Consider the following 27,036-nt stretch of genomic DNA (forward strand, 5'->3'; position numbering starts at 1 on the left):
CAACAAGGAGGACGACGAGGACAGAACGGCGCTCCTGCAGGCGTCCAATACAAACTCTGATCAGCATCATGAACGTGGCACTTTCTCTTCACCTGCGACCGTCAGAGGCAGCAGGAGGAACCCAGCTGTGACCCGCCCGCCCGCCGCAGCCACAGAGACACGTGAGCAGGACGCGTGAGCACGTCGCATGAGCACGTCGCATTCACAGGACGTTTACGCGCCGCTGTGGTCCGTAACACCGAACCCTGACATCACAAACTTGTCCTGCGCCCGACGATCGGAGACTCAGACGGCTGAGAAACAAACGACTGTCGAGTTAAAGAGAGAGGTTCTGGGTTTTACGGACGCGGATCTTTCTCGAGTGTCGCTGCTCAGAACCGTGCGCGTTGATGGAGCCGTCAGTTCTGCAGCAGCTCGGGGTCCGTCACGCGACGCCATCGGCCCCAAAGACTCTTTCTCACTGACTCCTGCTTCCTGCGGTCGGCGTTGTGCGCGTGGTTGTTTGTTCTGAACGCGGTCAGAGCGGCTCCAAGAGCGGAGCGGACAAATCCGGGTCCTGTGGGACGCCTTCATCCAGAGTTGTTAATTAACTTGAGGAGCACGCCGTCGTCGCCCACGCGGCTGCGTCGCCCACGCGGCCCGACCGCTCAGAGCACATTTAACGCGGAGGCGTCACGATGATCACGAGGAGTTTCTAACACGTCTGAACTTTTTTGGCATCGAGCTCCACTGAACGACATCAGTGCTTTGTAGGAACGTGGAACGCCGTTTCCACTTCTTTCATTCGTCCGCACTCGTTCCTGTGGTCGAGCTGCTGCAGACGGAGTCGTGGCGTTCCCTCGTGGAGGCGATAACACGTCTGAGGAAGAGCTGACGGAGCGCCGTGAAGAAGCACTTCTCCTCTCTGCAGGTTTCACGCGTACGGAGGGAGCGATGAGGCCGGCAGCTTTGTTCAGGGCTCGGTGGCGGCGGCGTTTAAAACGGGCTCTGTGAGGATTAACGTGGCGTCAGAGGAGCGTTTGACCCGTCACACTGGACCCGGACGCGTCTGCTGCGACTTTCACGTCTGGTGTTTGGGAGAAAAGGAGAAATACTGGAGAGTTCTGCTCCGACCGACCGGCTCAGAACCTCAAACCTTCACAGAAGTTCACGCTCTGGTGAAACCTTTGCGTTCCCTCGCTCAGCAGCAGACCGCGGGCGCCATTTCCTGCTGCTGTCAGCGCGTTTTCACAGACGTATCTCCACTTCCTGTCCACGCAGCCGGGAATGAGTCAAACTCTCGCTCGTTGTGTACAAACCAAAAATAACGCTTTGCTTTGATCATTAATAACTTAAGTTATTAATAACGTGGCGAACGCGACGAAGACGGAGGAAAATGTAAAAAGAGCGATGAAGCTCCACAGGAAATGGATTAAAAATAAAGGTCCCTGAGGACACGAGGAGCCCGGCAGCAGCAGCAGGACGCCCCGACACATAAATAAATAACCAACGTGAATTCATAGAAACTAAATCCTCAAACACTTCGGCTCCGTGAGTAAAGTCCCGCTGAATCAGCAGCTCCTTCAAAATAAAAGCACGAGCCCATAAAACATTCAAATCTCTTTTCCTGACGCTGAAGCTGAAACAGGTGATATGCTCTTCAGCCTCACTGGTGATTAAAAAAATAATAATACACATCTCAACTTTTCATTCCCCTCTGGGACAACATTCATGGTTTTCAAAATAAAAGCTCATGTACCAGCACCTGCAGAGGCAGCAGCGTGTTGTTTTTTTTAAACCACGTGGCCAAAAGTGCGCGGACGCCAAAGACGGTTCATGGTGTCTGTGACGGAGGAGTTTCTTTTCTTTTCATGAAATTCAGAGTCAAAGCCAAACGAGCGCCACGAGGTCGGACGACCGCCGCCGCCTGACACCGCGTTGGTGTAAAAGCCGCAGCGCGATCAGACGACGGGTTTCGGCGTGTTTGCGTGTGATGCCGTTTGTTGAGTGAGAAGCGTTTCTGCTCGCTGCTTTTGTGCCGCGAACGCCTTGAGCTGAACAAACGCCTCTAACGGCACAACGACAGATTTGAGTTTTAGCAGCTTCACAATTTAAAAAACGCTTTTAAATCCCCACGAGTTTCTGCTCACGGCCGCGCCGAACGACCTGCCGACCGCTAACTAAACATCTGAATCCAACGCCGTGTGTTTTTGTACGTTTCTCCTCAAAAAACTGAAGACACTGGAGCGCCCTGATGCAGCCGCGCTCCTGCACACGTGCGGTTCTTTATCATACTTCACTTTGTATTTGTTTTTGCAAACGTGTAAAAATCAAAACTCAAAAGCGTCGCAGTGGTAATAACAAAGAGAACCCTCCTCACATGCACACGCACGCACACACGCACACACACACACCCCATGGTGCACACGGAGGCTGTGGAGCGCGGCGTCCGCACACTTTTGGCCACGTAGTGAAGTTTTAGTGAAAGACGTCGAGAGAAAATGTTTCCACAAAACATTTAATAAAACTTCTGATGGACTTTAAAAGCCCGACTGTTCTCTCTCTCCGGCCCGTCGTGGTAAAAACTCAGTAATCAGGCGCGGCGGCTCGTCTGTAGGCGAGGTCGTCCCTCCTCTACAGACGCTCGCTCGTTCGTTCGCTCGCTCTGCGTCCACCGTCACTTGCTCCCCAGGACCACAGGAACGTGGCGGCTCCCCGTCACGAGGATAAGGCAAAAACAAGAAGCGGTGAGGTGACGTGAGGTGACGGGACGGCTCCACAGAGACACGCGGACGGGCGGGCGGCGGCCATCTTTGGCTGCTGGTACTTATTAATTAATACTTTGAATAGAAAAGAAGCGACGGGCTTTTTTATAAAAACGCTCTTTTTCAGCGCCGGAGCATCGTCCTCGGCACCGACTCTGTTAGAAAATGTTAAGAAAGTCTTTAAAAAGCAGGAGTCCGTCCGCTCGGCTCCGTCAGTGGAACTCCACGAACTCCTCCAGGGTTTTGGGGATCTGGTTGCGGTACGTGATCTGGTGCTGGCGGACGGCGCGCGCCGCCAGGCACTTGAGGCTCATCTTCATCTGCGTCTTCAGCAGGATCTCCGACACGCCCGTCGTGCTCTTGTCCAGCGGCGTCTTCTTCTGCTTGTTGGTCATGTCCGTGTGGGCGCCGGCCTCCACCAGGTTGATGATGATGGCGTGCAGCGTGAGGAAGTCGCTGATGGGCCGGTTGTACTGGACGATGACGTGCAGCGGGGTGTTGCCCTCGTGGTCGACGGCGTTGACCTGCGCGCCGCAGTCCAGCAGCAGCTTGGTGACCTGGGCGCTGGGGAAGCTGCAGACGTCGTTGGTGTGGAAGTCGTCGACCGGCGTGTTGGAGCTGATGGCGAGGTGGAGCAGCGAGGAGCCTTCGCGGGAGCGCGGGTCCAGCTGGATCAGGTCGTAGATGTGCTTGTTGATGCGGGCGCGCTCCTCGTCGCCGCAGACGGTCTTGGTGGAGATGCAGGTCAGGTACAGGAAGGTGAAGACGTTGGACTCGTAGTTGTCCAGCGCCTGCGGCAGCTCAGACTCTGCCGCTGCCTCCACCCGTGCCATGCTGCGCTGAATCTCCAGCACGCTGCAGCTCAGCACCTGCTCCACGGCCGACGCCACCACCTGCTCCTTCAGGTGCACCATCTGGGAGAACACCTGGGCGAAGCGCAGCAGGTCCTTGTGCGTGTTGCGGTTTCCTTTCTGCCGCAGGCGCAGCGCGTGGAGCCACAGCTTGATGCACTGTTCAAACTCCATGTTGTCGGCGTAGACGGCGCCACGGTAGATGATGGGGTGCGACACGTCGATATTGTCCGAGCCCAGGACGCGCTCCCGGATCATCAGCCCCTCCATGTGCAGAGCGTCCCGGTCCACGCGGATGCTCTCCAGATCATGAAGTGTCCTGCACTCGCTGCGTCCGCCGTACGCCTCGATGGCGGGCAGCAGCTCCTTGGTGACGATGTTCTCCGGGTCGCGGTGGCGCTCCATCATGGCCATGTGCAGGTAGTGGTACGTCCTCTGGATGTCGTAGTTCTCCCGGTCGTTGGCGAACGAAGCGCCCAGCAGCTCCAGGGCCTCGATGCGGCTGCGCGGGTCACAGTCGGCGTGCGCCAACAGCAGCTCCACCACGTCCGCTTTGCAGCTCTCCGCCGCGACCTTCAGCGGCGTCATGCCGTGTCCGTTCACCACCATGCCGGCCTGACAGCGCACCAGCTCTTTGACGATTTCCAGGTGGCCCGCTTCAGCCGCAAAGTGCAGGGCTGTGGCGCCGCAGTGGGCCTTGGCGTTGGGGTCGGCGCCCCGCTGCAGCAGGAACTTCACCACGTCGGCGTGGCCCTTATAGGCGGCGATCATCAGGCACGTGTTGTTGTACTTGTTGGTGATCCTGATGTCGGCGTCGTGTTCCACCAGGTAGCGGACGATGTCCAGGCGCCCGTCGAAGCAGGCGGCCCGCAGCGGGGTGGAGTTGGTGATGGTGGTGTGGTTGACATTGGCGCGGTGACTCAGCAGCAGGCGCACCACCTCGAAGTGCCCCGCCCCCGCTGCACACCACAGCGCCGTGGCCCCGTCGATGACGTACCTGCAGGTCGGGAGGAGACACAGAAACAAACCCGTCTTAATGTTTTTTAAAAACACGTTATCTTACGTTCTTTTGTTTCCACGGAAACGTCACACTGGTCAAAGGAACCAGACTTTAGTCGTGACACGTGCTGGGGCACGGGACGGAGGCGCAGTGGGAGGGCGCCCTAAATGAACGGCCCAAGTCTCTTTAGATCTGGTAAAAGCTGCACGCGGGGTCAAACCGCCTGCTGTGACATCACTGAGTGGGCGTGGCCACCTGGAAAAACCAGCTCCAGTTTCAGCTCAGTGAACAGGAAGTGTTCGATACCCGGAATGAGGCGCGTCTGTCTCGCCCGAAACACCCCTAATTTGCATGTGAGTCACTCGTGCGGCCATTTTATTTACAACCCTGAGAGAAACCCGGTTTCTGATTGGACGCAGCTCTCAGCAGGAAGTGACGTGTGGTCGAACAGACGCCACAACAACACGGAGAAGAAGAGGAGACACTTTTAGGGAGAAGAAGAAGAACGCAGCGCAGGAAGTGATCTGTGCACGGGCGTCTGTGCGCGGGCGACTGTGCACGAGCGTCTGTGCGAGGGCTTGTTAACACGCCGAATATTTAAGGTGGAACGTTGCCGTTGTGAATCACACGTCCGCCTTAAATCAAACTGTAGCGATGGAGCGGCGTTGTGTCACTGATCAGCTGATCACCGCGGACCCAGACCACCCCCCGCCCACAGTGATCCGTCACCTCCAGACTCTCTGGATCCTTCTGTGCGCTGAAACACGGCGTGTGAACGGGCGTTGGAGGGGGCGTGGCCTGAAACTTGCTGATGACCTTAATGGAAACACGCCCGCGGCCACACCGGGTTTCAGTCTCATTGTCACATTTATGACGTCACCACACAGACCGACCAATCAGAGCAGCCTGGAGATGTTCTTAAAGAGACAGGCACAGGTATCCAGCTGTTCAGTGTGACGTAACACCCTTTCAAAATAAGACTTCCTGGTTCAAGCCTCGTATTTCTCGTGTAATCGACCTTTGACCTTCTGGGTGAAAATGAACATGTGATGCTGACCCGGAAGTCTTATTTTGAAAGGGTGTTACGTCACACTGAACAGATGGATTGACCTTCCCAACGGAACTCCACTGCTAGGCAACAGACTTGGTCCCTGGTAACTTCCTGTCACATGACGTCATTCCCACTCACAGCAACAGGAAATGAACTCGGATTGTTTTGGAACATTTTTGAAAACTAACAAACTTTGTTTTTGGTAAAATAAAGTTTTTTAAACATAAACTTAAACAAACAAACATGGACCCCCCCCCCCCCCCCTTTAAACCCGGTCCTCACCCGTCAAACCGGACCGTGCCGGTCTGTTCCGTGTCCACCCGGTAGTGGTCCACCAGCAGCCGGACTACTTTGTCGTGTCCGTTCCGGGCCGCGATGATGAGCGGCGTGGACCTCTGCCCGGAGACCTGGGTCACGTAGCTCAGCAGGAACCGGATCTCCTGGTCCGGGTGGTTGTGCAGCAGCGCGGCCAGGGTCAGGACTCGGCCCTCGCTGGCCGCCTTGTACACGTACCCGGCCAGAGACTCCATCTGAGCCCGACACGGAGCCAGCCGGACCCCCGCTTCTTCTTTCTGAGCAACCCGCGATGTGCACTCGACCAGGGCGAGACGCCTCCCATTAAAGAGTCCACCCCAGCTCCAGAGTACACATGAAACCCGGACCCGCTCCGTTATTGTGGCCTGGACTCGAACGCCCCGGGTCCTGGAGGAGTCGCACCGGTGCGCCGCTTCGTCTGTGGCCGGGAAAAACGCGTCTTTCTGGGGCCGTTTCTGTCCCGAGAGACTCAAAGAAGCGACGAAGGTTCAAACCCAAACACACTTTCACCCGCTGAGAACGGCGCCGTCACCGGAAGTGCCTGTGCAGCCCCAAAACAGCTCCGACCGGAAACTGCCGCCGGCGGAAGTTGGTTCCCTTTTCTTCTTCTTCTTCTTCTTCTTTTTCTTTTTCTTCTGCTTCTTCTTCTTCTTCTTTTTTTCTTCTTCTTCTTCTTCTTCTTCTTCTTCTTTTTTTCTTTTTCTTCTTCTTCTTTTTCTTCTTCTTCTTCTTCTTCTTCTTCTTCTTCTTCTTCTTCTTCTTCTTCTTCTTCTTCTTCTTCTAATGAATAATTACTTTATTTTATTATTTTATTAAAAACAAACAAACAAATCTAAATCTTGCACCACTGCTCTGTGTGTGTGTGTGTGTGTGTGTGTGTGTGTGTGTGTCTCTCTGTGTGTGTGTGTGTGTGTGTGCGTGTGCGTGTGTGTGTGTGTGGGTGTGTGTGTTCCTTACTGTGGAGGATTAAACATGAGCTCAATAATTAAATAAATAAATAAATAATTAGATAAATAAATACATATAGGGAACAGGAATAAAAAAATAAATGCATACATTGATTAATTCATGCATAAATAAATTAATTAATTAATACATATAAGGAAAATTAATGCTGAAATAAATATATAAATGCATGAATCAATGTGGGAATAAATAATAAATGAATGCACAAACAAATATATAAAAACATAAATGTATAAATAAATACAGGAATAAAATAAATAAATGCATACATTTATGGATTATTGCAGAAATAAATAAATATGTAAATTAATAAAATAGTAAATAAATGTATAAATAAATACAGGAATTAATCAATAATTAAATTCAGAAATGAGTTAATAAATCATGACTAGGTAAATACATAAAAAAAAGCTTTACATTGGGGGATTTGTGTGTGTGTGTGTGTGTGTGTGTGTGTGTGTGTGTGTGTGTGTATGTACCCGCTGTTGTATGTTGGACCCCTTTGAAAACGAGGGGATTGAACACCTTAGAGGTCTCTCTGTGGACACATTTACTCAAAATAATAAATAAATAAGACAGAATTTAATAGTTTTATTTTCCATTTAAAATCAGAACTTAAACAGAAACCAGCACTTTTATCATAGTCACCATTTTATGTTTTACATTTATATTAATATATTTATTCAGAGACACTTTCAACTTGAATTTGATTGATTCTTATTTTTATATTTATTTTTTTTTTGGGGGGGGGGGGTAGTTCTAGTGTCTCCAGATCATCATCGCAACAACAAAAAAGAAGTCCAGCAGTGGGGTTGCCAGGTGGGTCAGACCCGGCCCAGTAGCTCCAGGAGACCGGAGTCTGTTTGAGCCTGTTTGAACCCGTCCCCTCCAGAAAACCACAGCATCAAAACAAGGATTAGAGGAGTTTGACTGACAGTTAGCGTTAGCCGTTAGCGTTAGCCGTTCCAGCTAAGTGCAGATGAAAGTGATGTTAGCATCAAGGAGCAGCGTAGCCATGTGGGCGTGCGTTTGAATGGCGTTCCTCTCCTTTCTCTCAGTCCATGGAGTGAATGCTCGGCCTATAGTGACTCTGGTTGTTGCCCGTCTCCGCTCACTCAGCTGCTGGGACAAAGAACGCCCCCTTCACTGAGGCTCCCAAGCAGCTGCACGATTGGCTAACTCCATTTCACCCAGTGCCAGCCTACAGTAGCTGCACCCAACAACAGACAACCCTGGCAACCAGCCTACAGTAGCTGCACCCAACAACAGGCAACCCTGGCAACCAGCCTACAGTAGCTGCACCCAACAACAGGCAACCCTGGCAACCAGCAACGCCCAACGCTATTGGCTGCTGCCATGGAAACACAACGGGACAGGAAGTCAAACCCGTCAAAACGCCCCGTGGGTGGATTATTATTAAAAATAGAGCTTTTAATAAAGATTCTACAGATTCAACCTTTAGCTGAGCTGAGGTCAGATGTTTGCTCTCGTATCTCGTCTCCCATGTAACCGTGTTTGATCCCCGTCAGCTCGTCTCTGCGTCCACGTGGATCAGATTAAAGCCGCCTAATAAAACATCCGGAGGAGGTTGATACAGATTACAGGATTATCTGCACACGGATTAACCTGCACAGAAACCGCTGTATTTTATCAGCAGAGGAGCTACTTTGTTCGAGTCCGAGGGCGACAGTGAGAGACGAGCTTCAGCGGAGAGACGGGAAAAGTCGAGAGAGGAGACGAACGAGGAGGAGAAAACACCAGAGAGGAGGATTTCTGCGTGGAGCTGATCAGGAGAGACGAACTTCAGCTGCTTCCTGTTTCAGGCCTGAGACGCTGGTGTTCAGAGAGATGCAGCCGTCCAACCGGAGGAGACGGCTCTCAGCTCCGCATGCAGCAACTTTCACCTGCAGGTTTGTGAGGGCGCCCTCCCACTGTGCCTCCGTCCCGTGCCCCAGCACGTTTCTTGGCTAAAGTCTGGTTCCTTTGACCAGTGTGAGTGCAACCGTACCACGTCTAGGAGCGGCACGCTTGCCGTCCACGGCCCGTTTGGGAGAGGTGGGCTTTAGTAAAGCACGTTTGCACGTGTACGAGCAGGAGGCCTACGGCGGTTCTGAGGTCATTTCCTGTGCGCCTGTTGGGACGTAGAAAAAAGAAGGAGGGACCATGCGCGGACATTTCAAACAATGGCGGTGAAAGGTTCACGTTGGTGTGATGCGGAGGTGGAGTGTTTACTGCAGATTTGGTCGATGAAAAGATTCAAAAACAGTCGACAAGACGCACAAAAACTCTGAGGTCTACGGAAAGATCTGGAAACAAAGCCACGCATCGCCATGACGTCATCAATGCGTGTGACGTGTTACGGCGTGATGACGTATAGGCAGCAAGAAGCATTCTCCGAGGCCCAGGTAGTGTGAGTACAAACGGGGCTGGGGCGCGGGGCGGAGAGGGAGGGGGGACAAGTACCCTAAAGTCCGGGTCGTGGTCCGGGAGGACAGTGTGATCACGCCCTAAAGCACGGGACGGAGGCACAGTGGGAGGGCGCCCTTAGATGATTTCAGATCATAGATGATGCAATCGCGTCTGAGTCTGCGGTTGCATCATCAGCTGCTGTGTGACGTGTTCTGTGTTCTGCAGCACGGCGGCCCGTTCCCCGGAGACGCAGACGGTTCGGTCCAAGCCTCGGTTCCACTCGGACCTTTGGATCGGTTTCACCGTCCACAACTGGATCCTGCACGTGGGCCGGCCTGTTGTCACGGTAACGGGACCATAATTAACTAAAGGAGACGGTTAAGTTTAGACGACTAAAGGAGAAAGAAGTCTCTTTGGGTCGGATGAAGCTGAGTCTCTGTCTCTGCGTCTCTTGCAGCTGCTCCTTCCTGCAGACTGGTTTCCTCTGAACCGTCCCGGTGCTGCAGATTACCTGCACATGCTGCACACCGTCAGCACGCCGCTCGTCCTGCTCAAGGTAACAACACGCCCACACTCACACAGTCAAACGCTCACGCAGTCAAACACTCAGAGTCCTTACACGGAGCTCCCACGGGCGCCAACATTGGACAGTTGATAAATGTCAAAAACACGCCACTCTGGGATGAGATATGTCCATGTTGTGGTTCTTACAGATGCTGGAACGCAGCCCCAGGACGTTGCCACGCCTCGCCATCCACCTCGGCATCATCGCCGTCGTCATGGGAACCAGCCTCCACCTGGCAGCCGACTCCGTCACCCGGCGGCTCCTGCTGATTGGCTACAAGCTGCACCTGTCGGTCAGAGAGAACGCCGTCATGAGGAAGCTCCAGCCCGCCTCTCTGGTTGGTTCCTCTGAGACGACTAAAGGAGACGGTTAAGTTTAGTCTCTAAAGGAGACGGTTAAGTTTAGTCTCTAAAGGAGACCGTTAAGTTTAGTCTCTAAAGGAGACGGTTAAGTTTAGTCTCTAAAGGAGACCGTTAAGTTTAGACCACTAAAGGAGACGGTTAAGTTTAGACGACTAAAGGAGACGGTTAAGTTTAGTCTCTAAAGGAGACGGTTAAGTTTAGTCACTAAAGGAGACGGTTAAGTTTAGTCTCTAAAGGAGACGGTTAAGTTTAGTCTCTAAAGGAGACGGTTAAGTTTAGTCACTAAAGGAGACGGTTAAGTTTAGACACTAAAGGAGACGGTTAAGTGTAGTCACTAAAGGAGACGGTTAAGTTTAGACACTAAAGGAGACGGTTAAGTGTAGTCACTAAAGGAGACGGTTAAGTTTAGACACTAAAGGAGACCGTTAAGTTTAGTCTCTAAAGGAGACCGTTAAGTTTAGACCACTAAAGGAGACGGTTAAGTTTAGTCACTAAAGGAGACGGTTAAGTTTGGACCACTAAAGGAGACGGTTAAGTTTAGTCGACAAAAGGTGTGTGTGTGTGTGTGTGTGTGTGTGTGCGTGCGTGCGTGCGTGCGTGCGTGTGTGTGTGCGTGTGTGCGTGTGTGTGTGTGTGTGTGCGTGCGTGCGTGCGTGCGTGCGTGTGTGTGTGTGTGTGGTAGCTTTAGGCAGTAGGCGTCCTCTGTGAAGTGACGGTGCTGCCTCCATGTTAAACACATTAGGAGTCCACTGGTGCGCGGGACATTTATCGTTTTTTTTACAGCTTGTTCCACAAATTTTGTGAATAAGTTTGGACAGACGGCATCGACAGGACGTGACAGTCTGACGCTGGCGTGCTGTTAGGACACGGTAGTTACGTTACCCTTTACTTCCTGACTCAAACGTGATGGGGGTGAGTCCTCTGTGATTGGTTGATCAGCGGGAAAAAGGTGGACGAGCCAATGACCCTGACGCGTCTCTGTCCCTACACACGACACCACGATCTCTGTGCTTCGGCACATCGTCAACGCGCTCTGATCCTTCACATCTGACATCGTCAGGTCAGAAAACTGCAGAAAAACGACCTTGAACCATGAAAACAATAATAATTATAATACGTATTAAAAGCAGATGTTGCTGCGTTCGTCTCGGTCGCCCTTCAGGAGCGAAGCAAAGTCACAATCCAATTCATTTATAATCATTTCAACAGACTTCACTCAGCCTTCGTCTCTGAGTCCAGAGGGAAATTTAGCAGTGGAATGAAAAGGACCTTTGGTGATGACGTCGCATTAATGAGAACAATACACAACAACAACACAAGGGACACACTCAAACAGCTGCACTGAGTCTCTCTCTGAGTGATGGGTGTTGTTGTATTTTGCAGATCGATGCTTTTGAGCTTCTGTGTTTCTATGACGACACCCTCGGTCACCTGATGTGGTAAGACGTTTGACTCAGCGACGTTTATTCAGCACGGTCGCACTGATCCGATGTTTCCTTTACAGTCGTAAAGGTCAGCTGATGTTATTCCTTCTGTCCTGCAGGTCCGTTCCACTCTTCCTCGTCCTCTTCCTCTTCTTCAGCGGTTGTTTCCGTCACAGGACGCAGGAGGACGAGATGCCGACGGCCGCGTGGATGCTGCTCGGCCCCAGCGCCGCCTACTACTGGTTAGACTCCACTACTCGATCACACACAGAGAGAAAAACAACACACTGGAAATATGTTTGCGGGGAGGGAAGTGAAGGAGTTCAAGGACCTCAGGATCTTGTTTATGTTAAGTGCCGTACACCGCAACTAATACGAGCACTATGCAAAAACACCCGCAGCACCCCCATATCTCATCGACCGCGCCTGTAAAGGAAATACGGGTTAAAAACGGTTAAAATCTCATCTTGTTCCTGTGAACTCGTGTATCATCTCGTCTCGTCTCCTGAGGGGCTCGTCACAAAGCTGCTACATAACTTTCACCTGATTAAAGCTACAGTCGGCAAAGTCTGTTTTGATCATATTCACTGAAACCGACACTGTGCTCAGATAGAACAACATCAATCATTAAAAAAACCTTGAGCTTGTTTGTTTGTTTCGCCCGGTTGGTGTGGTCCACTCAGCACAGGGCTGTGTCACAGTCCGTGCACACGCCACAGATCCCCCCTCTGTAAAAATGGTCGGTAGCTTCTAATGCTAACGCTGAAATGAGTAAGATATCCATATGTTAACTAGTGTAGAATCTAGCACCTTATAATCTCTACCTTTAATCACATCGTAAGACATCTGTGTACATCCTGTTGATCGATGCTGAAGAGACGGCCACGTTCACAGAAATCTGGTGCACACGCTCTGACGAGCACAAGCTCGATGGGAGGGAGTTCGGTGGTAGAGGGGAGGGGCGTGAGAGAAATTTGGCTAAGTCACGTCAATCTGCCAGACTTGCCGACTGCGGCTTTAATGTTATTGAACCAGCTGTGTAAATTTAGAAACTATGCCAACAGAGGTAACATTTCCTAGCCTCGTGAGTGCGTCCTGATCTCTGAGCTCCGTTGTATTTTACTCGGGGATCAGTTTGGTAACCTGCGGCAGAGAAAACAGAGAAGTTTGACCAGCGACCGAACCGATCACTTGAATATGGACCGGGCTCCTGAAACTGGGCCTTTGATCCGTAAATTCACGTTAAACACAAAGGGAAAATCTCTTTTACCCACATGTTGTTTCCTTTCTGAGCTTTGCCTCCACGCTGTTAGCACGTCACACGCTTCAGTCATCTGATTGGTTGGTTTGGCCCGTGTGTTGAAATGATGACTACGTTCAAACATGCGGAACACAACACTGTGGCGTTGTAGATAAATATGAGGCGTGGACCTGGAAATCGGATTTTGAAGGGGCGTTACGTCACGACTTAAAGACCGGACAAGCTGTTTGCACGACACATATCGCTGATGAGAGGACGGGTTGAAACAAACGTAACACGTTTCCCTTGGAACTTCATTGCGAGTGCAGATTAATTGTGTCTGTGTCTTTTAGGCTCGCTTTTTATTCTTTACTGGTTCATTCACACGCAGAGACGCTCTCATCCAGACAGAACAGACGGCGGCCAACAGCCAAACCGGGTTACGATCTTTCTCTGTCAATGAAAACACAACGCGAGGAGCTCCGTGGTCGAGCGGCTCACTGCGGAGACACCGGCAGCGTCTACCGGGGAACAAACTGGGACATGAACGCAGAAGGACTTAAAACGATTACGTGATGAACTGTGAAGTGAACAGAAATCTGCAAACAGGCGAATCACCACCAACGCTGTGATGTTTCCATAATTACACGGCTCATTCATGAGTCCACTTCCATATAAGAGACTGTGCACAGTGTGTGTGCTAGTGTCTGCTGAACAGTACACCTGAGTGTGTGTGTGTGTGTGTGTGTGTGTGTGTGTGTGAGTGTCTCCAGGTGTTAGTAATAATTGATCAGCTAGTTCTCAGGTGTTGCTGACTGATTACTTTACTCGATGAGGACAGCACTTCAGGATGAAAGCAGGAATCAAGAACCATGGCGTTAAAGTTTCAAGTGTTTTGCGTCACATTAGCGCCGAGTGCAGCGTTCACACGTTAAAGTCATAAAAGCCTGAGACCAGACAGAACGGTCAGCTAGCTACACGCCGTTAAAGTCTAATAAACGATAATAAATAACATGTGAATATTCAGACCTGCACAGCAAATCTGGAAGTGTTAATTCAAAGGTTCTGTATCAAACAAAATGTAGGGAATGAGTCCTGACCCCAAGTGAAGGAGTTCAAGTCCCTCGGGATCTGGTTCACGAGTGAGGGGACGATGGAGCAGCGGGGGCGGAGCTGCAGTCGCTCTACCGCACCGTTGTGATGAACAGAGAGCTGAGGAAGACAAAGCTCTGGATCTACCGCTCAGTCCTGGTTCCTACCCTCACCTGTGGTCATGAAAGCTGGGTCAGGACCCAAAGAACCAGGTCCAGGTCAGGACCCAAAGAACCAGGTCCAGGTCCAAGCGTGTGAAATGTGTTTCCTCAGGAGGGGGTCTGGAGTCTCCCTTAGAGAGAGGGGGAGAAGTTCAGCATCCGTGAGGAACTCGGAGTAGAGCCGCTGCTCCTTTGCGTTGAAAGGAGCCAGTTGAGGTGGTTCAGGATCATCTGGTCTGGATGAACCCTGGGCGCCTCCCTAGGGAGGTGTTCCAGGCACGTCCAGCTGGGAGGAGGCCTCGGGGAAGACCCAGGACCAGGTGGAGAGATTAGATCTCCACACTGGCCTGGGAACGCCTCAGGATCCCCCAGTTAGAGCTGGTTAATGTGGCCCGGGAAAGGGAAGTTTGGGGTCCCTGCTGGAGCTGCTGCGCCCGCGACCTGATCCTGGACCAGAGGCTGAAGGTGAGATGAGATGTATCAAACAACACTTTTGAAAGAGTTTAACGGTTTAAACACTGAGACGGAACAACACTCTCAATAGTTGAAACACACATCAGTGTTGAATTGACCTTTAACACACGTGCGTAGCGTCACAGTGAACAACATCAGTGTGTTTCCATTAAAACTGAAATCTCTCATAGTATATCTCATTTAAACATACTACTGTGATCCCAACCTGTTGTTTCTTCATCGACACTTTTGTGCAAAGGAACATGAATGCACCCATCAAAACATGCAACAGTCATGCTAACCATGCTAACCATGCTAACATAGGACTGTGTGATGATCGGAGGGACAAAGCCCAGAATTCTGGGAGCAATTCTGTTGTGTGTTGATTTTAGAGCCAACACTCAACAGAGTTGCACCAATACGACAGTTTTGTCCTTTCCTTCGTGAATCACAACCAGAAAAAATGTTGACATCGTTCGTTGTGTGCAAACGTCAGAAATGTTGGTATTTAACCTTTTTCGCAGCTTTTAACGTCTGTACGAGACGCTCAGAAGTTCTGTACGCTGCCACAGTGGAAACCACTCGTGGGGCGTTTCCCTCTCTCGAGACATTGAGAGCAAAAGTAGCTTAAACACGCTCTGCGAGAGACTTCCATCCAGTCGCACGGCTCTTCTAGACCTTGTTATTGGAACGAATGGATCAAATTATGACGGTGAAACCAGTTCACGGAGGTCGTGGCGTTCAGACGAAGGCTGCGGCGTTCAGACGAAGGCTGCGGCGTTCAGACGAAGGCTGCGGCGTTCAGACGAAGGCTGCGGTGTCGTCTGGGACTGAAGCTGCACTGACGTGTTTGTGACGAGCTAACCGTTAGCGCTCACTGGCTCACGTGTTTTCAATCGAGAGATCGCAGTTTGACGTCACAATGTCGAACTAATCGGTGGACTCTGTGGAGCGGGCCGAGTCTCAGGTCTGGACCCAGGCGTCTGTTTCTCCTACAGGTACCTGATCACTGAGGGGCAGACCTTCATCCTCTTCATCTTCACCTTCTTCGCCATGAACGCCACCGTGATGCACCAGAGGAGGCGGGGCTTGGTTCCAGACGGGAACGGCCTCTTCATGCTCTACAGGTAGGCAGGAACAGCTTTGCTTCACTACCTCCACTCTGACACATCAGTTTCAAAGATTTCTGGGTAATGGAGTCCATGACGTTCACGTTAGCTTGCGTCGCTGTAACTTTTATGTAGCTTTTTAGCTCTGCTGAAGTGCAAAGTCGCCATCGTGCAGCTTTCAAGTTTTACCCCCACCCAAGACCTTTTCCCAACGCTAACCACGTGCATTTATTTAAACGTAACCGCATCGTTTTATCGTGACTTCGCAAAGTTCAGCGTGTTCTCGTGCATTTATCGTACATATAACAACGGCTCTACCGCACCGTTGTGATGAACAGAGAGCTGAGGAGGGCAAAGCTCTGGATCTACCCTCAGTCCTGGTTCCTACCCTCACCTGTGGTCATGAAAGCTGGGTCAGGACCCAAAGAACCAGGTCCAGGTCAGGACCCAAAGAACCAGGTCCAGGTCAGGACCCAAAGAACCAGGTCCAGGTCAGGACCCAAAGAACCAGGTCCAGGTCAGGACCCAAAGAACCAGGTCCAGGTCCAAGCGTGTGAAATGTGTTTCCTCAGGAGGGGGTCTGGAGTCTCCCTTAGAGAGAGGGGGAGAAGTTCAGCATCCGTGAGGAACTCGGAGTAGAGCCGCTGCTCCTTTGCGTTGAAAGGAGCCAGTTGAGGTGGTTCAGGATTATCTGGTCTGGATGAACCCTGGGCGCCTCCCTAGGGAGGTGTTCCAGGCACGTCCAGCTGGGAGGAGGCCTCGGGGAAGACCCAGGACCAGGTGGAGAGATTAGATCTCCACACTGGCCTGGGAACGCCTCAGGATCCCCCACTTAGAGCTGGTTAATGTGGCCCGGAAAGTAATGTGCAGGTATTCAAGTGTGTTCCCCACAGTGAAAGCATGTGATGTGGTGTAAGACAGCGAGGCACCGCGTAGGGAGGCAGGTCAGGGGGGGCGGCACGTAAAGCACAGGACTTTAGTCCAGGGGGGCGGGGCTCAAGTTCGTAGTAAACCACATAAATCACATAAGGTTGTTTTTTTGTACGTTGTTTTTTGCACGTTGTTGCACTTCGCTTTAGCATGATGACAGTAAACGTGTGTGAAGAGTCTGGATGCGAGCGGTGATGACAGTAAACGTGTGTCTGCAGTTTCTCGGCAGCTCTGGTCCTGGTGGCGGTCTGGGTGGCGTGTCTGTGGAGCGACAGCATCCTGAGGAAGAAGCACCCCGGGCTGATCTACGTCCCCCAGCCCCGCGCCGTCTACACCCTCCACCTCCTCCACCTCCTCCAGGACGCCCCGACACAACACAACAGACATTAACCGGGTCAGGGTCTTTATATCCGGACTGAAGAGGCTCCGCAGCATCAGCGAGTTCCTCTGCGCCGGCTCGAACTCTCACACGTCCTACTTTTGTGTTTTGCAAGCAAAATGTTTTCGAACATTTGATGCAAAGCTTAGAAATGTTTCAGGTAAACGTGCGGTCACGCTGTGCTGCAGGGAAATAACGTTTCCTCAGGGATCGCAGACACTTCTTCACCCGATCGGTGTCATTAAAACTCTGCAGCTCGGCTTTAAACCAGAACCAAGAGAACAAGTGGGTCCGGTTCATCATCAGGGACAAAGAAAGATCAAAAGTCTTCACTTTAAACTCACTCGGCTCATTTTTACACGATTTGAAAAGAACTTAAATTCTATTTTTAATCTTTTCGTTCTTTTTTTTATTGTTTTATTATGTGAAGATGTTTTTGATGTTTTTGATGTATTTTATTGTTAGCTTGTTTTACTCGTGGGTTTTTATCTTTTACCTTTATAATTTGGCACATATATATAAATATATAAATATTTAAATATATAAATATATAAATAAATAAATATATAAATAAATAAATATTTAAATATATAAATATATAAATATTTAAATATATAAATATTTAAATATATAAATATTTAAATATATAAATATATAAATATATAAATAAATAAATATTTAAATATATAAATATATAAATATTTAAATATATAAATATTTAAATATATAAATATATAAATATTTAAATATATAAATATATAAATATTTAAATATATAAATATATAAATATTTAAATATATAAATATATAAATATTTAAATATATAAATATATAAATAAATAAATATTTAAATATATAAATATATAAATATATAAATATTATGTTTTTTATGTTAATTCTGTGTCTGTTTAATGTGAAGCACTTGGTGAATGTGGTTTCTTTTGGCTGCATTTCCCATTTGAAAGGTGATTTACACATAAAGTTTATTATATATATATATATATATATATATAATATCATATATATATGTGTGAGTGTACGTTTATATATGCAGCTATATTGTGTCATCTTCAGTGTGTGTGTGTTATTTATTATAATAATATAAAGAATAATATGTTTTATTCAGACAAATATCTTTGTCACATAATTACGCTTTGTTAGAACCAGGATAACTGAAGTATTACAAATGGAAGTTATTATTATTGCTATTATTAATATATGGAAAGAAAATTATTAAAAAAGAGGTGGAATAAAACAAGTTTATACTTCTTCCCACTGCTTTTCAGATGTGTGAAGAGAATTTATGTATTTGTTCACTTTGTTATTGTAAATTTATTCTTCTCTCCTTTCTTTATGACGACAGATTTAAAACTATTGAAATAAACCATCTTAACTAATTATTATTATGATGATTCTTATAGAAAGGCTTCTTGTTCCACGTGCTGCAGCCTGAACATTTGTTTCATGTTTCATTCAAACAGAAGATTTAAAAATATATTTCAAACTAAAGCTGCGTCTCATTTCACTTCCTGTTGTTTGGGATTTTGACCTTTTCTTCTCTCGTCTTCTGTCATTTGTTACCATGACTTTATGTTTTTCTAGTGTGCTTTATTTGTTTGTCGTTCCCTTCTGCAAGGACACAGTTATTATATATTATATAAGGACAGCGTTGAGGAACTTGACATGAAAGTGTTTCACTCTCTGGTGAACTTTGACTCACAAATGTAAAGCTTTAAAGTTCACGCTCTCGTCAGACGCCAGCGCGTGAAAGTGACGCCAACACCGCAAATACGTTTCTCCCACAGCTCGTTTCTGCAGATGAAGGTGCTTTTTTTATCACGCTGATGTTTGTTCACGTGTTTAAAATAAGAAAAAGAGTCACTGACACTTTAAAAGCATGTGAGAAGTCGTGACTGACAGCTGGGATCCTCTGGCTGCAGAATTCCAAGATGGCGGCGCCCGTGTCCGGGATCTTTTGGCTTCAGTTTTTACAGCAGGAGGAAAAAAAGACGTTTGTGCTTTGTTTTATTTCATGTTTGTGTTCAAAGACACAAAAACAGTTTTTAATCATTTAAGAGAAACATGGTTTTCTGTGTTAGCGCATTAATAATTCAAACATTTGTTTGTAATGAAGCTGCAGGCAGGAAGAATTATTCACGTCTTATTTGAACCGTTAAATAACAGTTTGATTGATGTGGTTGAAGAAGTTTCTGGAAACAAACTCTTGTATTTCGTCTGTTTTCCTCCTTTTCTCTTGAGTCTGTGTGGAGATCGTTGCTGCAGATATAAAATATTTATCACGTTTGAACAATAAATCCTCTGGCTGCAGAATTCCAAGATGGCGGCGCCCGTGTCCGGGATCTTTTGGCTTCAGTTTTTACAGCAGGAGGAAAAAAAAGATGTTTGTGCTTTGTTTCATTTCATGTTTGTGTTCAAAGATAAAAAAACAGTTTTTAATCATTTAAGAGAAACATGGTTTTCTGCGTTAGTGCATTAACGTCTTCTTTACGGAGCAGGTAAAAACCAAACTCTGTGACTTATTTATGATTTACAGAGACACAACACTTCCCCTGTGAGCTGCAGCACGTCACACTGTCTTAAACAACTATAACAACAATAATTATTATTATTATAGTTGTTATGTAGAATATAAAAACAGGTGTGAATATAACATGAGCAGTGACACCGGGGGGGGGGGGGGCTCCCGCCCTTCAGGGACGTCCCAGCGTCCGTGTGTCCCAGCCTGGATCCTCTGCCTCCATTACGTTGCTCATCTTTCAGCGGGAGGATCAGTTTCCTGAGCAGAGCAGAGCAGAGAGGAGAGGAGAGGAGCAGAGGAGCAGAGGAGCAGAGGAGCAGAGGAGCAGAGGAGCGGAGCGTCGACCACGATGGTGAGACCAACTCTGGGCTGTTCTTTTGGCTGTTCTTTTGGCTGCCCCCCCGTGTCCCCTGTAACCTCCCTCCTCTCCTCTCACAGGCCAAGTTCCTGACGCAGCAGCAGATTAACGGTGAGAGCCGTACTTCAGTGTGACGCTGTTCCTCTGTGCAACACAGGGAGCAGGTTCAGCGGGGTGAGGAGGTTATTATGGGCTGCACTGCTGCACTGATGCACTGATGCACTGGTGCACTGGTGCACTGCTGCACTGCTGCACTGATGCACTGTTGCACTGATGCACTGTTGCACTGATGCACTGATGCACTGATGCACTGGTGCACTGGTGCACTGCTGCACTGCTGCACTGATGCACTGTTGCACTGATGCACTGATGCACTGGTGCACTGATGCACTGATGCACTGATGCACTGCTGCACTGATGCACTGATGCACTGCTGCACTGATGCACTGATGCACTGTTGCACTGCTGCACTGATGCACTGATGCACTGGTGCACTGATGCACTGATGCACTGATGCACTGCTGCACTGATGCACTGATGCACTGATGCACTGATGCACTGATGCACCTCACACTAACGAGGTCAAACACAAAGGGTTTCCGTGGGAACAGGTTCAGTCTGACGAGGACACGTTCACACAGACGAGCCTCTGTTCTCCAGCTGAGAGCGTCTACGGCTCTTTAGCACACGTTTATGCTCCTAGAGGACACTTTAGCACACGTTTATGCTCCTAGAGGACACTTTAGCACACGTTTATGCTCCTAGAGGACACTTTAACACACGTTTATGCTCCTAGAGGACACTTTAGCACACGTTTATGCTCCTAGAGGACACTTTAACACACGTTTAGTCTCCTAGAGGACACTTTAACACACGTTTATGCTCCTAGAGGACACTTTAGCACACGTTTATGCTCCTAGAGGACACTTTAGCACACGTTTATGCTCCTAGAGGACACTTTAACACACGTTAATGCTCCTAGAGGACACTTTAACACACGTTTAAGCTCCTAGAGGACACTTTAACACACGTTTAGGCTCCTAGAGGACACTTTAACACACGTTTAGGCTCCTAGAGGACACTTTAGCACACGTTTATGCTCCTAGAGGACACTTTAACACACGTTTATGCTCCTAGAGGACACTTTAACACACGTTTATGCTCCTAGAGGAAACTTTAGCACACGTTTAGGCTCCTAGAGGACACTTTAACACACGTTTAGGCTCCTAGAGGACACTTTAACACACGTTTATGCTCCTAGAGGACACTTTAGCACACTTTTATGCTCCTAGAGGACACTTTAACACACGTTTAGCCTCCTAGAGGACACTTTAGCACACGTTTATGCTCCTAGAGGACACTTTAACACACGTTTATGCTCCTAGAGGACACTGTAACACACGTTTAGGCTCCTAGAGGACACTTTAGCACACGTTTATGCTCCTAGAGGACACTTTAACACACGTTTATGCTCCTAAAGGACACTTTAACACACGTTTAGGCTCCTAGAGGACACTTTAGCACACGTTTAGACTCCTAGAGGACACTTTAACACACGTTTAGGCTCCTAGAGGACACTTTAACACACGTTTAGACTCCTAGAGGACACTTTAACACACGTTTATGCTCCTAGAGGACACTTTAACACACGTTTATGCTCCTAGAGGACACTGTAACACACGTTTATGCTCCTAGAGGACACTTTAGCACACGTTTATTCTCCTAGAGGACACTTTAGCACACGTTTAGACTCCTAGAGGACACTTTAACACACGTTTAGGCTCCTAGAGGACACTTTAGCACACGTTTAGACTCCTAGAGGACACTTTAACACACGTTTAGGCTCCTAGAGGACACTTTAACACACGTTTAGACTCCTAGAGGACACTTTAACACACGTTTAGCCTCCTAGAGGACACTTTAACACACGTTTAGTCTCCTAGAGGACACTTTAAGTCTCCTAGAGAACACTTTAACACACGTTTATGCTCCTAGAGGACACTTTAGCACACGTTTAGTCTCCTAGAGGACACTTTAAGTCTCCTAGAGGACACTTTAACACACGTTTATGGTCCTACGACGCTCTGATGTGTTTTAATCTTCTGTGTTCAGAGTTTAAGGAGTGTTTCTCTCTCTACGACCGTCAGAGGAGAGGAAAGATCGCAGCCCGGGACCTGATCACCGTGATGAGGTGCCTCGGGTCAAACCCCACCCCCTCCGAGGTCCAGAGACACCTGCTGAGCCACGCCACGGGTACATCTGTCACCTGTCACCTGTCACCTGTCACCTGAGTCCCAGCAGTGGAACATGTGAAACTGCGTGACAACGGTTTAGCACACGTTTATGCTCCTAGAGGACACTTTAGCACAGGTTTATGCTCCTAGAGGACACTTTAGCACATGTTTAGGCTCCTAGAGGACACTTTAACACAGGTTTATGCTCCTAGAGGACACTTTAGCACACGTTTATGCTCCTAGAGGACACTTTAACACACGTTTATGCTCCTAGAGGACACTTTAACACACGTTTATGCTCCTAGAGGACACTTTAGCACAGGTTTATGCTCCTAGAGGACACTTTAGCACAGGTTTATGCTCCTAGAGGACACTTTAGCACACGTTTATGCCCCTAGAGAACACTTTAACACACGTTTATGCTCCTAGAGGACACTTTAACACACGTTTATGCTGCTAGAGGACACTTTAACACACGTTTAAGCTCCTAGAGGACACTTTAACACACGTTTATGCTCCTAGAGGACACTTTAACACACGTTTAGACTCCTAGAGGACACTTTAACACACGTTTATGCTCCTAGAGGACACTTTAGCACACGTTTATGCTCCTAGAGGACACTTTAACACACGTTTATGCTCCTAGAGGACACTTTAACACACGTTTAGACTCCTAGAGGACACTTTAACACATGTTTATGCTCCTAGAGGACACTTTAACACACGTTTATGCTCCTAGAGGACACTTTAGCACACGTTTATGCTCCTAGAGGACACTTTAACACATCTACAGTCATATATAATCATATACTCAGTTGTATAACCTGGGGCTGAAGCTCAAACACCAGAGAGAGTTCCCTTTTACTGCAGCATAAAGTTCATTATAGTTTTATTATTCCTGTGTTTACAGACTCTGATGTTTGACTTCTCTCCTGCTATCTTTGTGTAACGCACATTTAAGTCAGTCTGAACGTTTCCACCACTCGGGTTTATTCAGCCTGTGTAAACCGCCGCCCTCTTATCGGCCCTCGGCGCTCTCTACCTCGGGTTTTACTGCGTTTCTGTTTGAACAACTTATTTCATCTTCACCGTGTGATATTAGATTCCACCCACGGACGACTGAAGCTGCGGCCGCACTCATGTGAGCGGCTCTGTCCTCCTGCAGGTGAGGCCGGGGAGCTGGACTTCTCCACCCTCCTGAGCGTCATGCACCGGCAGCTCCAGCAGGAGGCGCCGCAGGACGAGATCCTGGAGGCCATGAGGATGGCCGACAAGGAGCAGAAGGGCTTCATCCTCGCCGCCGAGCTGCGAGCCAAGCTCACGGGGCTGGGAGAGAAGCTGACGGACCGGGAGGGTGAGACGGCGCACTGACACGCCACACTGACACGCCACACTGAGGCGCCGCACTGACACGCCGCACTGACACGCCGCACTGACACGCCGCACTGAGGCGCCGCACTGAGGCGCCGCACTGACACGCAGCACTGACACGCTGCACTGACACGCCGCACTGAGGCGCTGCACTGACACTACGCACTGACACGCCGCACTGAGGCGCTGCACTGACACGCCGCACTGACACGCCGCACTGAGGCGCAGCACTGACACGCCGCACTGACACGCCGCACTGAGGCGCCTTAAGGAGATGGTTAAGTTTAGACACTAACGGAGACGGTTAAAGGTTGAATCTGTAGAATGAGCAAAACAGCTCCATCTAGAGTCTCCAGATCGTCGTCCCAACAACAAAAAAGAAGTCCAGCAGTGGGGTTGCCAGGTTGGTCAGACCCGGCCCAGTAGCTCCAGGAGACTGGAGTCTGTTTGAGCCTGTTTGAACCCGTCCCCTCCAGAAAACCACAGCATCAAAATAAGGATTAGAGGAGTTTGACTGACAGTTAGCGTTAGCCATTAGCCGTTAGCGTTAGCCGTTGCAGCTAAGTGCAGATGAAAGTGATGTTAGCATCCAGGAGCAGCGTAGCCATGTGGGCGTGCGTTTGAATGGCGTTCCTCTCCTTTCTCTCAGTCCATGGCGTGAATGCTCGGCCTATAGTGACTCATATTGACTTCCATGGAAACACAACGGGACAGAACGTCATTGTCAAACCCGTCAAAACAACTTAAAATATTCATTCAGACTAAATATGTTTTTTTTAGGGAAAAGCAACACTTTCAGTCTGTTCCCCTGAAAACGCCCCGTGGGCGTATTATTTTTTTAAATATAGCTTTTAATAAAGATTCTGCAGATTCAACCTTTAAGTTCATATCACGTGGTTATAATTTTGATTTTCTGTGTTTTATCACTTTGGACCATCTCAACAAATTGCTGCATTTTCTGTTCCCGTGACATTAAACATGCAAATAAAGAGTCCTCAGCTTGGTCCTAATTACAGTTTGAAGCTAAATTATGTAAAAAAAATCCATAAAAAAACACGATTTAATCTCATCCACAAACCTTAATGATCCAAATCTCAGACAGTTTCATTGATGTGTCACTGAGAGAGCCGCTCTGTGCGTTAACAAGAACATCTCAGTCCCCAGAGTTCACTTTAATGAAACTCATGAGAAAATAAAGGAAAAGGCCGGAGGTGAACGTCACACACACACACACACACACACACACACACACACACACACACACACACACACACACACACACACACACACACACACGGCTGTAGGACAAACAGGACAGTCCTTTAACTTTTAAACTTCACTGCGACACCAATGATCTTTGTTCTGCTTAATCCTCTTCTGTCACAACATTTCAGACGCTCTGCACCCGTGGAGCTTTGGTTTAAGAGTCAGGAACACGAATAAAGAGTCGCCTTTCAGGGAGTTTAACAAAAACACATAAACTTCACCGTTAAAGTCTCGTTTTCTTCTTCTGTCAGTCGAGTGAAAATAGTACAGCTTGTTTTTTTAACGAGTTTCAAACAGAACAAGAAAGATTTTGATCAAACAGGTGTTTTCACTGAGTCCCGCGTCCAGGGTTCTTTTTTAGAAACAGAGACATGTCCCTGTGTTTGAGTCCTTCGTTTACATGCAAACAGAAAATTCTCCGATTCTTTCTGAGGGCGCCCTCCCACTGTGCCTCCGTACCGTGCCCCAGCACGTGTCACGGCTAAAGTCTGGTATCTTTGACCAGTGTGAGTGCAACCGTACCACGTCTAGGAGCAGCACGCTTGCCGTCCACGGCCCGTTTGGGAGAGGTGGGCTTTAGTAAAGCACGTTTGCACGTGTACGAGCACGAGCGTGCGCACGTGTACGAGCACGAGGCCTACGGTGGTTCTGAGGTCGCTCAAAAACTCAGAGGTCTACGGAAAGATCTGGAACCAAAGCCACGCATCGCCATGACGTCATCAATGCGTGTGACGTGTTACGGCGTGATGACGTATAGGCAGCAAGAAGCATTCTCCGAGGCCCAGGTAGTGTGAGTACAAACGGGCCTGGAGGGGGGGACAAGGACCCTAAAGCACGGGGCACGGGACGGAGGCACAGTGGGAGGGCGCTCTAAAAACTCCGACCAGGGTGGACACCTGAAAAATTTGGTTGCACGTTTGCATGTAAAGTTTCCTGCGTTTTTGCTCCTAGAGGACACTTTAACACTTGTTATATGGAAAAAATCAAAGCGTTGGTGAATGTTTGTCCATCCAGCTGACGTGGAGAGGTGGGTAAAGGACCTCAGTGTCCAGAGGTCACACACACACACACACACACACACACACACACACACACACACACACACACACACACACACACACACACAAACACACACACACACACACACACACACACACACACACACACACAAACACACACACACACACACACACACAGGTAACGCAGAACTATGACAACGATCCCTTTCTCTGTTCTTAACATCCGTACCTTTGAGGAGGTGTTTACCACACATGTCCCCACACACATATCTGGAGACCACACCAAAGTGAAATGATGTTCCTGTTTCTTTAAACTACCTTTGATTGACAGCTGTGTCTCTCTGTTGTCAGTGGACGAGCTGCTGAAGGAGGCGGGTGTTGGAGCTGACGGGCGGGTCCACTGCGAGCAGTTTGCTGAAGCGGTGACTCGCTCCTCTGTGAAGCGCTGACGTCACAAACATCATCACTCACTGTTCGGGTTGTTCTTTAAATATTCAATCATGTTTAAACCTCAGAGACAAAGTGAGTTTATTTCCCATATTCACGTGATTGTAACAGAAACTGCAGCTTTTGTCTTGGAAAAGTCAAATCTATATTTTGAATAAAGAAGTGAAAATCCTTGCATTTGATTGGATAAACCACTCGTCCGTCATCTTTATTGACGTGCTCCCATGGAAACCGAGCCGTGACGCTGATGAGAGCGACGTCCAGAGCCGTTCTCTGGTTCTTTAAAGATTCTCGTGATCTGAAACGCGATGAAACAGCACCGTCCATGTTGGCGCCTGCTTCCTGAGAGACGCCATTGTTGTCTGAATCACAACAGTTGCTTCTCAGCTACGTCACATCGATGAAACCTGATTGGATCAACCTCCTGAAATCACTTTGCTACGGAGCGAATCCAGATGGTTGAGAGGAGCGAGGAGGAGTCAAGGAGGAACCAAACTCATCTGGAGACAGTTGGGTTAGGAAACTGAGACCTAGTCGAACTTTTATGGTCCCCGGTTTAAAAAATCCGCCTCTGTCGTCTGGTCTGACGTCTGCTGACACCGCACTTTAACAAGACGTTCACCCTGGACTCAATCACAAGAACCTCCGGTTTCAGGAGCAACAGCTGAGGTTAGTGTGGAGGAAAGGACGGCTACGTTGGTCAGCAGTCAGTGCAACTCCCACTGTGCCTCCGTCCCGTGCCCCAGCACGTG

The 27,036-nt window shown here is 48.7% G+C and overlaps 3 protein-coding genes across 3 annotated transcripts; 2 read left to right on the forward strand and 1 right to left on the reverse strand.

The window, feature by feature from the left end:
• Window positions 1–248: 248 nt before the first annotated feature.
• On the reverse strand, window positions 249–6,483 carry fem1b (fem-1 homolog b). Its single transcript, XM_083916599.1, has 2 exons — window positions 5,929–6,483; window positions 249–4,592 (listed from the first exon to the last, which is right to left on the reverse strand). Exons 1-2 carry the CDS (start codon window positions 6,174–6,176, stop codon window positions 2,957–2,959), a joined length of 1,884 nt encoding a protein of 627 aa, XP_083772725.1. The 5' UTR covers window positions 6,177–6,483; the 3' UTR covers window positions 249–2,956.
• Window positions 6,484–8,775: 2,292 nt separating this feature from the next.
• Window positions 8,776–17,062, forward strand: cln6b (CLN6 transmembrane ER protein b; the record flags this gene model as incomplete). Its single annotated transcript, XM_083916358.1, has 8 exons — window positions 8,776–8,837; window positions 9,562–9,682; window positions 9,794–9,892; window positions 10,050–10,238; window positions 11,647–11,702; window positions 11,807–11,929; window positions 15,632–15,760; window positions 16,891–17,062. 8 exons carry the CDS (start codon window positions 8,776–8,778, stop codon window positions 17,060–17,062), a joined length of 951 nt encoding a protein of 316 aa, XP_083772484.1.
• Window positions 17,063–17,202: 140 nt separating this feature from the next.
• calml4b (calmodulin-like 4b) lies at window positions 17,203–26,286 on the forward strand (the record flags this gene model as incomplete). Its single annotated transcript, XM_083916359.1, has 5 exons — window positions 17,203–17,211; window positions 20,028–20,058; window positions 22,060–22,200; window positions 23,347–23,535; window positions 26,189–26,286. 5 exons carry the CDS (start codon window positions 17,203–17,205, stop codon window positions 26,284–26,286), a joined length of 468 nt encoding a protein of 155 aa, XP_083772485.1.
• Between the last annotated feature and the right edge of the window lie 750 nt (window positions 26,287–27,036).

Source organism: Echiichthys vipera (genome assembly GCF_963691815.1).
Source record: "Echiichthys vipera genome assembly, chromosome: 7".
Taxonomy (NCBI): Eukaryota; Metazoa; Chordata; class Actinopteri; order Perciformes; family Trachinidae; genus Echiichthys; species Echiichthys vipera.